Source organism: Ochotona princeps, chromosome 15, assembly GCF_030435755.1.
Source record: "Ochotona princeps isolate mOchPri1 chromosome 15, mOchPri1.hap1, whole genome shotgun sequence".
Taxonomy (NCBI): Eukaryota; Metazoa; Chordata; class Mammalia; order Lagomorpha; family Ochotonidae; genus Ochotona; species Ochotona princeps.
This window is the reverse complement of record NC_080846.1, coordinates 53049993-53066755: the sequence shown is the minus strand read 5'-3', so window position 1 is coordinate 53066755 and position 16763 is coordinate 53049993. Positions and strand designations below refer to the sequence as shown.

Below are 16763 nucleotides of genomic sequence, written 5' to 3'. Positions count from 1 at the left end.
CCTCTCTCTTCCTCTCTTTTTCCTCCTTCACCTCTGCTGTTACTTTTTTTAGAGATGAAAAATAAATAAAAAATGAGCAGCTTTGAATTTCTGTAAAATTTTTTTTTTTAGGACAGCTTTGAAAATGCAAATAAATGGTAATAAAGTTTTTTTTTTAAGATTTATTTTTCTTGAGAAGGCAGATATACAGAGAAGGAGAGACAGAAAAAGATCTTCCACCTGCTGGTTCACTCCCTACATGGCCACAACAACTGGAGCTGAGCTGATCTGAAGCCAGGAGCTCTTCCGGGTCTCCCACGCAGGTGCAGGGTCCCAAGGCTTTGGGCCGTCCTTGACTGCTTTCCCAGGCCACAGGCAGGGAGCTGGATGAAAAGTGGAGCAGCTGGGACACTAACCAGTGCCCATATGGAATCCCGGGCACATACAAGGCAAGGACTTTAGCCATTAGGCTACCACGCTGGGCCCCAAAATAAAGATCTTAATTGGCTTTTGTTTTGTGATTGTTGATTCATGCATCACTTCATTCAAGTTAAAGAGTGAGGCTGAGAAGTGATTGGATTTGCACTTAGAAAATGGCCGAAAAGGGGCTGCTGTGGTGGCACAGCATCCTGCGTCGGCGCCGGTTTGAGTCCGAGCTACTCTGCTTTGAATCCAGCTCCTTACTCATGGCCTGGGAGGACAGCAGCGGCTGGCCCAAACCCTTGGACCCCTGCAGCCACATGGAAGAAACTCAGAAGAGGAGGAAGCTGAGCTGGCTTGTGACCATTCCTGCTCCAGCCATGTGGCTGTTTGGAAAGTGAACTAGTATAATTGGCTTTTGTTCTCTCTGTCTCCCATTCTCTGTAGTTCTGCCTTTCCAATAAAAATCAATAAATCTTTTTTTCTCAGTATATACACAATATATACATTGCAGCAAAGTATGCATGCAACATGCAGGGCAGTAGGTGAGCTCAAATATTTTAACACATACTAGCAAACACCTTGTGTGAATTCTTCCCTCCCACCTGCCTCAACTCAATGAACAATATAACAGAGTGTGCTGTTTGCAAAAGTGGGTTAACAGTTCCACATCCAAACACAGCATTTTCTATCACTTTTTGAAAGCTGCTTACGAAAGTGGTATTCCACTGCGCCTACTTTTAATTACACCAGACAGTTCTAGATATTGAGACTAGATATTTCACACAAGAGTGTTTGGAAAGTTCACGGAAAATATACTTTACAAGAAAGCTATACCCGTTTCAATTTTTGTGTGCCAAAATAAACTTAACTTTTGATTTCATTTTCCTTGAACTTTCAGAAGCACCCTCGTGTAAGGGCTTGTCCATTAACACAGCACTGCAAAATGAAATCGTGCACACATAACATTGGTTACAGTCTGAGGTATCTTCAGTAGCACCACTTGGCCTTTTTTTTTTTTTAGATTTACTTATTTTTATTGGAAAGTCAGATATACAGAGGAGGAGGAGAGACAGAGAGGAAGATCTTCTGTCTGGTGATTCACTCCCCAAGTGACTGCAGCAGCCAGTGCTGCGCCAATCCGAAGCCAGGGAACCAGGAACCTCTTCTGGGTCTCCCATGCAGGTGCAGGGTCCCAAGGCTTTGGGCCGTCCTCAACTGCTTTCCCAGGCCACAAGCAGGGAGCTAGATGGGAAGTGTGCTGCTGGGGTTAGAACCAGCACCCATATGGGATCCTGGTGCATTCAGGGCAAAGACCTTAGCCACCAGGCCACCGCGCTGGGCCTGGGACCATTTGGTCTTGAACTATTCCCTCCTCCTTTCCATCCAGTGGACAAGTACATGCATATGGAATGCTCAGAAATGGTTTGACAAACGTACATCCAGAAGTCCTTTACAGACACTTTCAACACAAAATACACAAAATTTGCTGATTTTACTAACTACTTTGTCATACACTGGCAGCCTCTTTAACATCTAGAAACTAGATGTTACAAAATTAAAACTCATTTGGGCCCAGCGGCGTGGCCTAGTGGCTAAAAGTCCTCGCCTTGAAAGCCCCGGGATCCCATATGGGCGCCGGTTCTAACCCCGGCAGCTCCGCTTCCCATCCAGCTCCCTGCTTGTGGCCTGGGAAAGCAGTCGAGGAAGCCCAAAGCCTTGGGATCCTGCACCCGTGTGTGGGAGACCCGCAAGAGGTTCCTGGTTCCCGGCTTCGGAACGGTACAGCACCGGCCCGTTGTGGCTCACTTGGGGAGTGAATCATTGGGCGGAAGATCTTCCTCTCTGTCTCTTCTCCTCTCTGTATATTCGGCTTTCCAATAATAATAAAATCCTTAAAAAAAAAAAAACTCATTTGTCTGTTATGTATACTAAAGACACAGCAAAACAAAATGCATGAAACAGAAAATGTCTGCAAACGTCCCTCAACAGAACAGCCCAGTGGCTTTGGACTGTCCCTGCCTTCCCTGTCCAAGTCCTGGACAAGCTGACTGTGCCGCAGGGCTCCATACCCTCAGCATGTTTCATGAGTTTTACCGAAAACATACATTTATAAAGCAGTTTCACTAACCTAAACATCCAGGTTAGCCTAGACATTTCTTTTCAATTTTAGTATATGTGCTGCCGAAGCAAGCGCTAGACATTTCAAGTAAGGAGTCATTTGCCTGCTATATACAAAGCAGTCCTAAACCTGGACACAAGTAACAACAGTCATAATTTGAAAGTCTCTTAGAATGTGAGCCTTCTGGCCCATGCCCTCCCGCTGTCCACCAAGTCAGTGGGCTGGAAGGCTCAGGTTTTCACAAGACACACCTAGGAATGGTAACATAAAAGATATAAAACCAGTTGAATTCTACTTTTGTCATACCCTGGCAACCTCTTGACCCTCTAGGGCTAGGGCTAGATGTTATAAGTCAGGACTATATACACCGCCAAGCAAAGCAAAATGCACCAACACGGGGCAGTGGGCCATCTGGTGTCATCAGCACACTGGCACCAAACCCTTGGCATCTCCTCCTTCCCTCCTCCCCAAACCAGTGCCCGGACACACCGTGCACCCCTCAGGAGGCAGCCTGGCTGCACCCCGCCTCCGTAAAAACAATCTCATCAATTTTTAACAAAAATATTACTTACAAAATGGATTCTTTTACTACTTCTACTTTGAGCATACATCAAGCACTTCAGAACATCTAGTTAACACTAGATACTTAGAAACAAAAGTTCTTAGCATTGTCAACTATACACAGTGGTGAGAAAATGCACACACACACACACACACACACACAATGGCTGTCACACTATGGCGTCTTCGCGGCAGGACTGGTCTGGTATAGGACCTTCCCGGCTCCCCTTCCTCCTGGTCTCCAGCTCCAGGCCCTCGAGAACCTTCGGGGGCGGGGGTGGTGAGGGAGAGGAACAGCCATATCTCACAAGGTCACTTTCTTGTCTGTGATTCGTTTAGACGGTTGACTTTACTAACTCATTACCCTACATCAGAAGCTTCCTCACCATCTAGCAGGCCTGGATGTGCAGTAATAAAGCGGTCTCTTGTCAAGGTTGGGGGAAAACTTGAGGGCAGCTTTTTCATGTTACTTACACAGGCCTTCTAGAGCGGCCAGTAAATCTTCTCTGGGGGCTGTTTCTTCTCTTGCTGCCACCAACACGTGGGCCCCACTTACCTGCCAGGCCCATGCAGGCCCACTGTGACCAAGGGGTGGTTTCCAGCTACCAGGGCAGTGCTAGTATCACCCTACTGTAACTACCAGGCCCCAGGCCCCAGGCCGCGCAGGCTTCCATGGGGTATGGGTGTCAGTGTGTGTCCCAGCTGCTCCACTTCCCATATAGCTACCTGCTACTGGCCTGGGAATGTAGTCAAACATGGCCAAGATCTTGGGACACTGTACTCATGTGGGAGACCCGGAAGAAACTCCTAGCTCAAGCATCACATCAGCCCAACTCCAGCCACGCAGCCACTTGGGGAGTGAACCAGCAGATGGAAGATCTTTCTCTGTATATCTTCTCTCTGCAAATCTATCTTTCCAATATAAAAATTAAGAGATCTGTCAAAGAAGAATTTTCAAAGTAACATCGAGGGGGTGACACATTGGCTCAACTGGCTAATCCTCCACCTCCAGGAATGGCATCACATTTTGGCACCAGTTCATGTCCTGGCTGCTCCACTTCCCATCCAGCTTCCTGCCTATGGCTGGGAAAGCAGTGGAGAAGGACCCATGGGGAGACCTGGAGGAGGCTCCTGGCTTCAGATTGGATGCAGCTTTGGGGAGTGAACCTGTGGATGGAGGATCTTTCTGTCCAGCTCTCCTTCTCTCCACAAATCTGATCTGCCTTTCCGTCAAAAATAAGTTTTTTAAGAAGTAATAATAGCATTTTTTAAAAAGGTGACCAACAAAACCCAGATTCATCCTTTCAAAGCTGCTTCTGTTGTGAGGCGCGGAGAGGGAGACGCCCCGTAGAAAGTAACCAGTAGCTTCATGTCTGATTGGTTTGTGTAAGGATTTGGCTATTAACTCTGAGATTCTTGTTTTCTCAAGTCGGAAAACAACTTGGCTTCAGTTTGGTGATAACAGACTTTAGCGTGGGTGGCTCCATCTTCGTTTTGATCTGTGAGACATAAGCAGGAACTTAGTCCGTAACAGTGTGCTCTTATAATTTTTATTTTAATTGTATAGTTATATATGCCTGCTCCAAAGACAAAAAGACTGCAATTATTAAACTCTTAGTTACAAGGCTTTTTTTTTTGTAGTAATATGAGAAAGCAATTTCGAAGCTACTTTCTGTGTATTACAGGATTTAATGAATAAGGAAAATATATTGAGAACACTGAAAAGGGGACTGCAAATGAAAAGGGATTAGATTAAAATGGTTTTTAGTTGGAACTGGAGTCTGTGAGTATGGCCTCATCATTTTGCTAGAAAACAATGTTTGTGTGTGTGCCGATATTTGTTTATATTCCTTTATCCACTGGAAGGATTTAGAAAAGGTCCTTTTACTTTTTTTTTTTTTAAAGATTTATTTATCTTATTACAAAGTCATATATACAGAGAGGAGGAGAGACAGAGAGGAAGATCTTCCATCCAATGATTCACTCCCCAAGTGAGCCGCAACGGCCGGTGCGCACCGATCCAAAGCCGGGAACCAGGAACCTCTTCCGGGTTTCCCACGCAGGTGCAGGGTCCCAAGGCTTTGGGCCGCCCTCAACTGCTTTCCCAGGCCACAAGCAGGGAGCTGGATGGGAAGTGGAGCTGCCGGGATTAGAACCGGCGCCCATATGGGATCCCGGGGCGTTCAAGGCGAGGACTTTAGCCACTAGGCCACCGCACCGGGCCCTAAGAAAAAGGTCCTACACCAGCACTTGGTACCCCTAAATCTAAGATCTTACTTTTTGAGATCTTACTTTTTTAATTTGATGGATGGCTATTTTTTAATACATTTATCCATTTTTATTCAAAATACAAATTTACAGAGAGAAGGAGAAATAGAGAGTGAAGGTATTCCATATGCTGGTTCACTCTCCAAATTACTGCAGTGGCCAGAACCGATCTGATCCGAGGTGAGAACCAGGAACCTCTTCTGGGTCTCCCGCACGGGTGGAGGATTCCAAAGTTTTGGGCCGTCTGCTGCTGCTTTCCTAGACCATAAGCAGGAAGCTGGATTGAAATGGAGCAGCTGGAACACGAATTGATGCCCTAAGATCTTACTTTCTAAATGCCATTTGTTCTTCATATAATTGAGCCTGAGGTTCTTATAGAAATGTGTTTCTAGTGCTGGAGTAGTGAAGGTACTAGGTCAGCCTGGAACATCTTCTGCCATAAAACAAAACCTGCCCCAGATGGAACTGTGAGTGGGCATAAAAAGCCTTTTGGAGGGATTCATTCTGGGCCAGATACGGAGAGATATGAATGGCAAAATGAACAATGAAAGGAAAAGAATAATCGTGGAAGGAACTAAGAATTGTTTGGGTCTGTACTGACAGAAATAAATGGGAGAGGAAAGAAAACTTTTTCTTAAAGATTATTTTTTATTGGAGAAGCTGTACAAAGATGTCAAGGCAATAAAAGACAAAGACTGAGTAATGTTTCCAAATATTAGGAGACTATAGGAACTACTAAATAAAAATATGTCATCCTGTATTACACTAGAATCAGGACAACAAAGAGGGCAAAAACAACGTAAAGGACATCATTGGGACACTTGTCTAGGTTGCAGTGTGTATTGTGGGTCACACGATATTTTGTGTCCCCGTTTAAGTTTCTGATTTTTGATAAACATACTGTGATTATATGAGATAAATCATTGTTAGAAAATACGTAGTAAAATGTTTCTGGATAAAGAAGTACATACACTATGATTTTATCACTTGTTGGAATTTGTCCTATGAGAACTAGAAATGGCCTAAGGTGAAAATAGTGAATTATTGTTGCTGTGAAAGGTGGTAAATAATTGGAGATAACCTATGTCTGATAAAGTTTTCTTTCTTTTTTTTCAAATTATTTTATTTGATAATATTTACATAGTTAATCAGGACACAAAGGGTCAAGGACTACAGGAAAGTGGGTAAGACCCTTGCTTCCACATTATTATTATTTTTTTTTCTGTATCTGGGGTAAAGGGGGAGATAAAGGGAAAAGCCCCACCCAGCCTCCCACCCATCCCAGGTCCCCAGCATGGGGCATGCTCTGAGGGTCCTGCTCAAGTTGTTTTGATAGTTTAACAGTTCTGAGTTGCTGCCAATCTTGTCATTCCAATCACGATGAAATCTCTCCAGATCTACTGGTTGACATAGTTCACTTTAGAGTCTCTGTTTGCCCAGGTGTTCACTGGCTGGGGTAGTTGATTGATCTGTTCTGTCCTCTGTCATGGTACCAGGTGTCCTCTGCACACTCCAATGGACTGCCATATCCTCCATGTGTACCTGGATATGCTGTCCACTGCTCCATCTAAGCCACTGAGGAGGCCCAGCTCTGACACTTGCACTCCATAGTCAGACCATGGAACCTGAACTTCTCTTCGTGGTTGTGGTTCTGAGATCAGCAGTTCAGTTGGAGGGATCCCCAAAGAAACTTCATCTGAGGTGATCCCTCATTTGACTCTTGTGTGTGCATGCCAATACCGGGTCTGGCACAGTTTGTTGCCCAAATCGGCCTTTGCGCACACTGTTGCAGTTGCTGGGTCAGTTCTGTTTCCAGCCCTGTCTTCCACACAAACCAATGGGTATTGCAGTCCAGCCTGATTCTGCCCAACACACACTCAGCCCTCACACAAACCAGTGGGAGCTGCATCCTACTTGGAGCAACCCACAATAACTCTCACCAGGCCTGTCCCCTGCCCTGGTTCCCGTGCTTGCCAGTATGTATAGCAGACTGGTCCAGTCTGTCCCACATCCCATTCAGCCCGCATAGATTTCAATGGGCATTGAAGCCTAGTTCAACCCAACCAGCTCCAATATTTAGTCCACAGATGTGCCGGCAGGTGCTACTCTCTCTGTATAGCCATGCCTGCCCCAGTCCTGATTTTCATGCTCTCCAGTGAGAGTGGCAGCCCCAGTGGGAGATTGATAAAGTTTTCTTAAATAAATTTCAGTTTCATAGAGTGAGACGTATATAATTTAAAGTTGTGATGTTGTCATAGTGAAATCTTCTAGTTGTGTTAGTCAAAGTGGTTTTGGTTGTAAGAAGTAAGGCTTGTCTCCACTTTCTTTAAGTAGTAAGAACAGAAAACAGCTGAGAAATGCCTAGATAGGGAGCAAGCTCTGGGGACCGTGGCTTTGAAGTGCAGGAGCCTTCTCCTTTCTGGGACACTGCCGTTGAGGTGACTATAGAACCTACACTTTTGATTCCATGTTTAAAGTCCTGGAAAGATCTCATTGTTCAGCTCTGCTGACACCAGAGCCCTGGAAGGGCTGACTGTGCCAAGTGGAGAGAAGGTTGGTGTGAATTAGGAGACCACCTTGGTGGTAGAGTTTTGTAGGTTTTTTCCCTTTTTCTTTTTCTTTTTTTTTTTTCTTTTAAGCAGAATATAAATACTCTATATAGTGTGATCTGAGCTGCTTTTGAGTTTCGGAGTTGGGCTGAATAATTAAGGATTCTGCTTGGATATATTAATTTTGAGATTCCTGTCACACATGCATGGATAGTGCTGGATTCTTTTGTGACCAAAGTGGAAAACAAGTAACATCTGCCTTTATATTTTTCTAGACTAGAATCGGCTCTTGTGTTTTTGTGGCATTGAACAGAGAAGTCTCAACTCTGTTTTCTTTCAGTTCATTGAATTCCAGGCTTTTCCTCTGGGCAGGTGCACAGCACTTTATTCATCTAGGGGCGGGGCCAGTGCCTGGCACCATGCCCACCAGACCCACCCGCCCATCAGCCAGCTCCTTTTCAGGGATGTTACGTAGTAACAAAGCTGTCTGGACTTCCTCTTCCTTCTCTGAGAAATTACCCTTGACCTCTTTTGTTTCTACTTTTGATTTTCAGTTTCATTTGCTGTAAATAACTTTTAAACATCACTGAACACTCCTTTTCCATTTTTTATGAATCAAGGCAGTGATGGTTCAGCCTACAAGTTAGAGCCATGAGGTAACAAATGCATATGTTTGATTTTTCAGATATTCACACAGAAGCAGTTCAAGCTGCCCTGGCAAAGCATAAAGAACAGAAAATGGCTTTGCCCATGCCGACTAAAAGGCGGTCCACGTTCGTCCAGTCTCCTGCGGATGCGTGCACTCCTCCTGGTAGGTTTCTCACCTTGTTCTTCCTGAATTCAGTTCTGGCTTTGGTTTCCCAGGTCAGGACCAGACTGTTCACCCTCAGGGGTGTGTAAGGGCACACTGCGCATGGACAGGGTTGTCCTTTTCCGCTCACAGTCCACTCAGAAAGGAGCTACGTGACATCCTTCTGCACGTGCAGCACTCTTGTACATACAGGATGCAAGGATCGAGACAAATGCCACTGGAACACAGCCAAATGCTACCCTGGCACTAGTCATGTGTGTAATTCACTTATACACGTAAGCTGATGTTGCATCCATGCAGCAGTCACGGGCAGGTGGTCTTGGGACAGAATTTGTGTGTCGTCAAAGATTATGGGAGAACAGTGATACAACAGTTGTACGAGACCAGAAAAATGTAAGTAATGGAAGTGTGCTGTTTATGTCTGTTAGTCTGTTTTGTGCTGGGTTGGCAATCTTAGTGGGAGGGAGCCAGATGTCTTCATGTGACCGCACTCGCCAGGCCTGGAATCCTTGTTCCCCCGAAGGAAACCTGGGCGTATATAATCTGGTGTTGTATGTGGGGAACAACTTAAACAATCTTAACCTTTCTTATCTGTTCAGGCCCTTTCCAAAGGTTTTTTAAAAACATAAAAAAGAGACTAAATTCCTGACCAGGCCTGATCTTAGACCTCTTAGCCTAACTGTAGTATGAAAACTGTTTCAGAACCTCAGCAACATATCCGTCTCCCTATCGTCACTTTACGGCTAATGAATTCTTTGGGGGAACACTTCCTGATTATGTCACAACCTAAGCCATTTCATTGTGTTTTTAGGGAGATTCCTAAGGGCGCAATGTTATGGTTAACTGTTACTCCCAGCTGTCCCATTGTTGAGCTCTTCACTGATTGTGTTCCCTGACCCTGCGTTATGAGAACAGCTCTCTCCTAGGTTTGGGCTCAGTTCTCAGCTTTGGGCTGTGCTGTGGGCTCATTAACTCTGTGTGCTCTTTCTTCTCCCCATCTGTGGTGTCAATGTGTTTGAAAGAGAAATAGCTCTGTGGCTTCAAGTGTTTCTCAAAATGTAACACAGGATACTTGTAGCAGGCCGTCACAGTAAGACATTCTGTGCCTGTAATGTGCATACTTCAGACCCACTCACTAAGAGTCTTGGATGGTTTCCCCTCCACATCAATACCACACAAGTTAGAGCCGCACGACAAAGGGGGCTCTCAGTGTCCTGGCAATTCCTTCTTGGCAGATTCTGCTGCGGCATGGCTGAGGGTTCACTGGCAATGAATGGCAAAGGCTAGGGAGCAGAGTGATGGGAAGCACTTTGAAACAATCCTCTCCAGAGTAAATAGGCTGCCCTCGTGGCTTTGGGGGAATGTGAGAATGCCCAGAGAGAGTGGAGACCTTCTCTATCCCCTTCAACAAAACTCATGGCCTGAGGGGAATTTACCGACCCCCTGGCACAAATCACAGCTGTTCCTTGCTGAATGGGACCTCAGTCTTCCGGAGTGATTCCAGGCTTCTGTGTTTCTAAATGCTGGTGTCCTCTCTCCGCAGCCTTGGAGATGCGTCCTGAGCTGAACACACCTCGTGTCTGCAGTAAGCCGGTAGCTACAGACACAGCCCTGGGAAAGGGCTGCCTCCCAGCTAACCTCTTGTTTTGTGGATCTCTGAATAAAATTCAGGAGAGCCTAATGTGCTGTTAGGGACATCTGTGTGGTCAAGAAGCAGAGAGATTCTCTCCCAGCAGGAGGCAACATTGAGCAGGCCCTTCATCCTGATCTCTCACTTAGCCCCACATGAAATACATCCTGAGGCTCTCATTCAACAATTACCCACTTGCCTAGGGCAAGCACTTTGCTGTAGTGAAAAGGTGTGGGAGGAACTATGTTGTAAGCTGTCAGCACCTTTCATTCTAGCGGGTGGAATTTGCTGTTCAGATTCTGTTCTCACTGAGCTTTTCAGAGCTGTCAGTTAAGAGACGTGGCTGTCTCGGATTCCTACTGCAGTGTAGTCTTGTGTCCTCATCTCCCAGGACCGGCTTCAACCTTTCCAGGGAGGTCAGGGATGTCTCCCAAGCCTGGAAACACTGAAGCTAGGAAGAATGCTGAGACCACATTCAAGAGATAAAGAGGAGGGGAGATTTTGCCGTTGATTATTGCTGGTTATTGGTTGCCTTTTTTTTTTTTCTCTTAGTTCCTGGACAGCTGTAGAAAGGATTCAAAATGATGTGCCGTTCTTGCAGAGAAAAACTAAGCAGATATTTCACAGTATTGTGCTTGTCGTCCTTTGTGCACCAGCTGTACAAAGCACATTTCAGGCCCAGGCCCTCACTTCACACATGCATAACTCCTAGAACACGCTGGCCTCTCAGGTTTGGGAGGCAAATGACTGTACTACTGGAATGAAGAAAGTATAGAGCTGATTTTAGAGAAATTCAGTAAGGGCGTTAAGGGATGAAATGTGGCATTAGTCTTAGCTTCATTTGTAATAATAGTATGCGGTCTGGAAAATATGGTAAATACTTGGCATGGGAAATGACTTGTCTTTTTGTTCATGAATCACTCTAATAAGATGTCAGTGTACCTACAGTTTGCTTTATTGATAGGGGTGCTGAGCTCTGTCATGGAAGTTTAACTTCTATCTGAAATTGTAACTTCTCTGAGCTGGCAGTGATCTGTGGGTGCCTCAGCGTCCGGCCCGTCAGAGCCCTGTTCAGTCGGTTTGAGCTGTTGCCATCCAGTGTTCTGTGCGCTGAACTCATTTACTAATGTCATGAGGCAGTTACCTCAGCTCTTGCTTTAGAGGCGTTCTTTGTGTAGCACTATTACTCATTCATACGGAAAAACACAACGCAAAAACTACAGCATGTATTTTTCTCCCTCTCAGCTTTTTCTGCACCCTTGTGGATTTAGCCTTTACTGCATTTTGAAGGGAACAAGGGTGACCAAACAGACTACTTAATGACCCCACAGCACAAGACATTTCAGCCATCTTTCACAGAATGAATTGCAAGTCTGACTTTCACAGGGCCCTGCTTATAACCCATAGGACCAAGGAGAAATGTACCTGTCTGTCTCTTCTGTCTATAAAAATGATGCCTGTGAACAGAGTGGGCTGTCGTTCAGCATAGCGCTTAACACACCTCAGCAGCGCTTCTCAGAGCTGTGGTGCCTGAGAGCGCCCAGAGGACTTCCACAACCTCACCAGCTGCTGGGAAGCACTCTGTTATCTTTGAAGAAAGGCAGATTTCATCAGAGATGATGAAACTGCTAGCTTCACGGTAACCAAGTGATTTGCCCCAGGTCAAATAGTAATTCAGGGTCAGATTCAGTCTGCTTGGCTTGCGTGGACTACTCAAGTGTCAGTGTGGAGGAAATCCTGTTTACCTAATAGGACTCATGTACGCATGGGGCTTACTTATGGTGGTACTTAAGAAATGTCATGGAAATTTAAGTTAAAGATAAGTTAGTTTATTTTGGTTTAAAACATTATTTGAAATCATACATGCAAGAGGTCTTTAAGATGTTCGTGAAAATATTCATGGTTTCTAACATTTTACTTATTCATAGTAATCATCCCATTTCTCAAGTTGTTTGATGTAATATTTTCTTTCCCCCACCAATCTTTGGTCAATTTCTTTTTTTTCCCCCCCCTTTATGTTTATAGGAAGGAATTAGCCATTTAAGTTGTTCTAGTGGGAGGTTCCAGATGTTCTTGCAAATCAAAAAGAAATAAGACTCCACCCTTTTTAACTATCTTATGGTGGTGGGGGATGGCTTCCGACGAATCTTGGCTGCTGTGTGGTCTCCGTCTGTCGTAGTTTGGCCGTGGTTTCCCACTGTAGTTAGAAGAAAGACTTCCTCAGCATGTCTTCCCGGACCCTTAGCAACACATTGCTTCCTGCTTTTCATCACTGTCCATTTTGCATCCTGTGCTTCAGCTGCTATGGTTCTTTAAATTTTTGTGTCTCCTCTACCTCATCCTAGCGTCTGCCCAACCTCTGAGCCCCCTCAGAACCAGCACCCACTTCCTCAGTGCAGGGGCCGGGGGCTGGGTGGGCTCAGTTGCTGGAGTTAGACTCCCGAGAACTCGAACCATAGAAACTTTCTTCTGGCTTGGCACCTGATTCCTACCAACTAGTGTACTACTTGACTATGTACTGAATGCACAGACAGATGGATCTCGTATGAACAGTTTTGTCTCCAAGTCACATAGCTGCAGAGTGGAAGACCCAGAGTTCTAATGGAAGGCAACCCTACTTTTGTCTACTACTCTGAGATTGTAAGGACCTTGATTGCAAGCCCTTAAACACTGTGAGGAAGACAGGCAGGCAAATTCAGTAATTGAATTGAAACAATACACATAATTACATAATTAATCTAATAGAGAAACATAATGAAGCCAGTTTTCTATAAATCTAATCATGAAAAGACTGGTTTTACTATCTTTTGAGAATTGGGTTATTCTGATTTTAAGCTTGCACAAATTAAAATGAATGATGTAGTCTTGATGGGAGCCTGCAGATCTAGTGAAGTTCATGAGGGTCTGCGATGTGTTAACCCAAAAATACTTTATTCTTATGCTCAGATTCACCTGTCCCCATGGGCGCTGTTCTCCCCCTGCCCTCTGCATATCCTTTTTTTGTAGCAAATTTGCAAAGTTAGAAATCTTTGTTTCCCATAGTACAACTGAAATGTTAGAATATCTTCTGGAAATTGTGCAAAAAATTTTCCTTACATACAGGATCACAGATATCGCTACTTCTCTTTGTATTCTCATTTTGCAGTATGGATCTTTGTATCCTTTGAGGAGTCTTACTGCCTTGCCCTTTGGGATCTGGTCACTGCTTTTCTCTGCAGGTTCCTTTCAAACCCTCAAGGTCTTTGTTCCGTCTATGTACAAGTCCTCGGACTCCCTGCCTACGGTTGGTCACCCTTCGTGAAGCTCTTTGCTTAGCCCATTTTGTAGCATCTACTGTGGGCTTGTGTATCAGCTGTACTAGCCCATAAGGCTTTTTAGCTCCTTCACTGTCATGTGCTCCTGCATGTTAGGATCCCTGGAACATACATATGTGGTTATGTAGTATGTCTAAAATAGTCCGTCAGTCTTGTGATTAAAATCTCCTTTGAAGCGTGATCCTAAGTTGGAGGTAGTGCAAATCAAGCAGCAATATGATACTAATGATTGTGATTTTTCGGTCTAACTCTGGACCTGTCCAAATTGACTATTGGGTCATGTTCCTACTGTGAGGTGCTAAATCTTTGAAACAAAGCACTATTTGAACCAAAAATTTGACTTGAGTTAGGGGATCAACACAGGTTATTCAGTTTCTAAAACTTTGGATGAATTCGTCCAATCCACTGGTCATAAATTGTAGCCCCCAAACTGGCTTGTAAAAAGCTGTTCTGTGTCTGACTAAACGCCCCTTAGGTTGTACACCTTATATAGCTTAGAGCTCTCGACTAAATTCCTGACTTCTTTTTCCCCTCAGCCTTTGCCTCCCTAATTTGGTTGGACGCTTTTCCCTTTTCCCACATGCTTTTCTAATTTAAGCACTGCTTTTCCAAAGTCAGAGCCAGGCTAAATGCAGACAGCAGCAGTGAAGCCCTCACAGCTGTTCTCCAGCTGAGAATTAAGGCAGGCAGCGCAGGTGCCAGGTGCTCCCCTGGCGGGTTGGGAACGCTTACCTGTTGCACTGGACCAGCTGCTCCTCCGCAGACCACGAAGGCCTCCAAGCTAAAGGCTGCTCCCTGTCCCACTTCCATCTCCAGTAACTTCCTCACTGTTTGACACAGACGCTTCAGCGAGAGTGACTTCTGTGTATGTCCCTATCAGCGTCCTTCCCTTTAGAGCGGAGTCGAGTATGCACTGGTCAGAGTCGGCGAAGCAGCCTGACACAGGTTCTGTTAGGAGATTGAGGGGGATATGTAAGAGCATCAGTATTTTGAAAAAAAGTAGCTAAACTAGAACTTAGGTTTTGATTAAGTGCGGGACCAAGACAACAGTGAGAGAAGTGTAAAGGTTCCTTAAGCATGCTTTAGAAGGCAGCGTGAAGTTACTTGAGGAGGTAGGCTATTTTACTTTTGCAGACTTTGGTTAATATACCTTTCCTTGAAATTTTTGAGAAACTTCATGTGTTAATCTACCTTAAGATTGCGAATGTTTTGCTGGTGTCAGAATCAAATGTCTTATCAGTGAGCCGGAACTGAGAAGTCTCTGTTCTAGGCAGGATCGAGAACTTGTTTTTTTCTAATTCCACACAGACACGTCTTCGGCCTCTGAGGATGAGGGCTCGCTGAGACGCCAAGCCGCGCTCTCTGCTGCCTTGCAACAGAGCTTACAGAATGCCGAGTCCTGGATCAACCGCTCCATTCAGGGATCGTCCACTTCTTCTTCCGCATCTTCTACGCTGTCCCATGGAGAGGTCAAAGGAACCACTGGGTCTCTAGCTGATGTATTTGCCAATACCCGAATAGGTAGGACCTGTATCTAACAGAGAAGCCCAAACTGTGTTCCATTCGGCTACAGTGTCCAGGAAACAACTTAGGATTTGTAAAAGGTTTCTGATACGACTGAAAAATTATCGTCAGAGGGAACATGACAGTCAATGAAGCAAAGAAGGAACACCAGCAATACATTTGCTATGGGAATACCAGGCACCACCTGCATTAGTGCTACACAGTGTTGTCCACCTGAAGCCATAGCTATTTCCATAAGCAATATTCAAGCTGCAAGATATAATCCCAGTCTTGATGTGGGCCTTTGCCCACCAAAGAATATATTGTGTATTTAAGAGTTTTTGAATGTATGACTTGTTAGATTATCTCAGGATTGTTTTCCACATCCTGTCACGCACAGAAAAAGTTTCAGTGCTACCAAATTCTACACTAAGCCAGTATCAATAAGGCTCTTTTGTCTTAGCATAAAGACTGGATTTATTTTCCTTGTTGCTGAGCTGTTGCTACAACTGGAGTGTGCAGCCTGAGAGGATTGGTGCCCGTGAGCTGCTGCCTGCTGCTGCTGCTGCTGCTCTTGCAGTGTGGCTTCTGCTTGGCTCTGCTCTGTGTTTTAGTGTGTATGTGTTTACTTTATGAAAGAGTTGTGACAGCTACAGGTTAAAGCTTAGATCTCTGCTTTTGTTTCATTATTACAAGTTACATTAAGTAACGTAGATTGATATTGTCTCTGTGTTGTATATTGCTTTTTTTCTCAGTAGTCAGTTGCATTTTCTTGTCTTAATTTTCATCTCATTAACCTTTCTCTATCACTTTTTGCGTTTATTTCTCAATTTCTCCAAAGAAAAACTTCAAATCTGTGAAAGTAAGCCATCTTAAGGGTTATCTGCCCTGCACTAAAAAGCCAGATGCTGGGCCCAGCGTGGTAGCCTAGTGGCCTAAAGTCCTCACCTTGCAAGCGCTGGGATCCCATGAGGGCACCAGTTCTAATCCTGGCAGCCCCACTTCCCATCCAGCTCCCTGCTTGTGGCCTGGGAAAGCAGTCGAGGACGGCTCAAAGCCTCGGGACCTTGCACTCGCATGGGAGACCCAGAAGAGGTTCCTGACTCCTGGCTTCGGATTGGTTCAGCTGAGGCTGTTGTGGTGGCTTGGGGAGTGAATCATCAGATGGAAGATCTTCCTCTCTGTCTCTCCTCCTCTCTGTATATCTGACTTTCCGATGAAAACAATAAAAAAAATATTAAAAAACTACAAGCTGTCTGCCATCAGCCAGTGACTTGTCCAGGCTTAGCTCTGCCCTGTCCATCGAACCTGCTGATGCCCCTGAGGGCAGCCGGGCCCGTTCACCCCCCTTCTCCTGTGGACAGTCTGCAGAAGAGCCATGATCGGCGGCATTTTATTCCCACATTGTCTACAAGGGGACAATTTCATTAGCCCAGATAACATAACATACTTTATTGTTTATGAATTTTGTTGACAAAGTTGCATCTGGCCTCCTATTTTTTTACTTAGTCACAGGTACCAGGCTGTCCTAAGCCTGATGGACATAAGCTGCCTTCTTAGTGATGAAGGTGCTTTGTGGCTTTGTAACTGTGCTCATACTGCTGTT

At 45.0% G+C, this 16763-nt stretch overlaps 1 protein-coding gene across 2 annotated transcripts in view; it reads left to right on the top strand.

Moving 5' to 3' along the window:
- DIP2B (disco interacting protein 2 homolog B) overlaps window positions 1-16763 on the top strand; it is a 206762-nt gene that overhangs the window by 122356 nt on the left and 67643 nt on the right. For both annotated transcript variants that reach the window (XM_058673818.1, XM_004598967.2), the window contains exons 4-5: window positions 8585-8710; window positions 14963-15175. In XM_058673818.1, the coding sequence (XP_058529801.1) occupies window positions 8585-8710; window positions 14963-15175 (339 nt within the window). The remainder of the gene's footprint in view (window positions 1-8584; window positions 8711-14962; window positions 15176-16763) is intronic.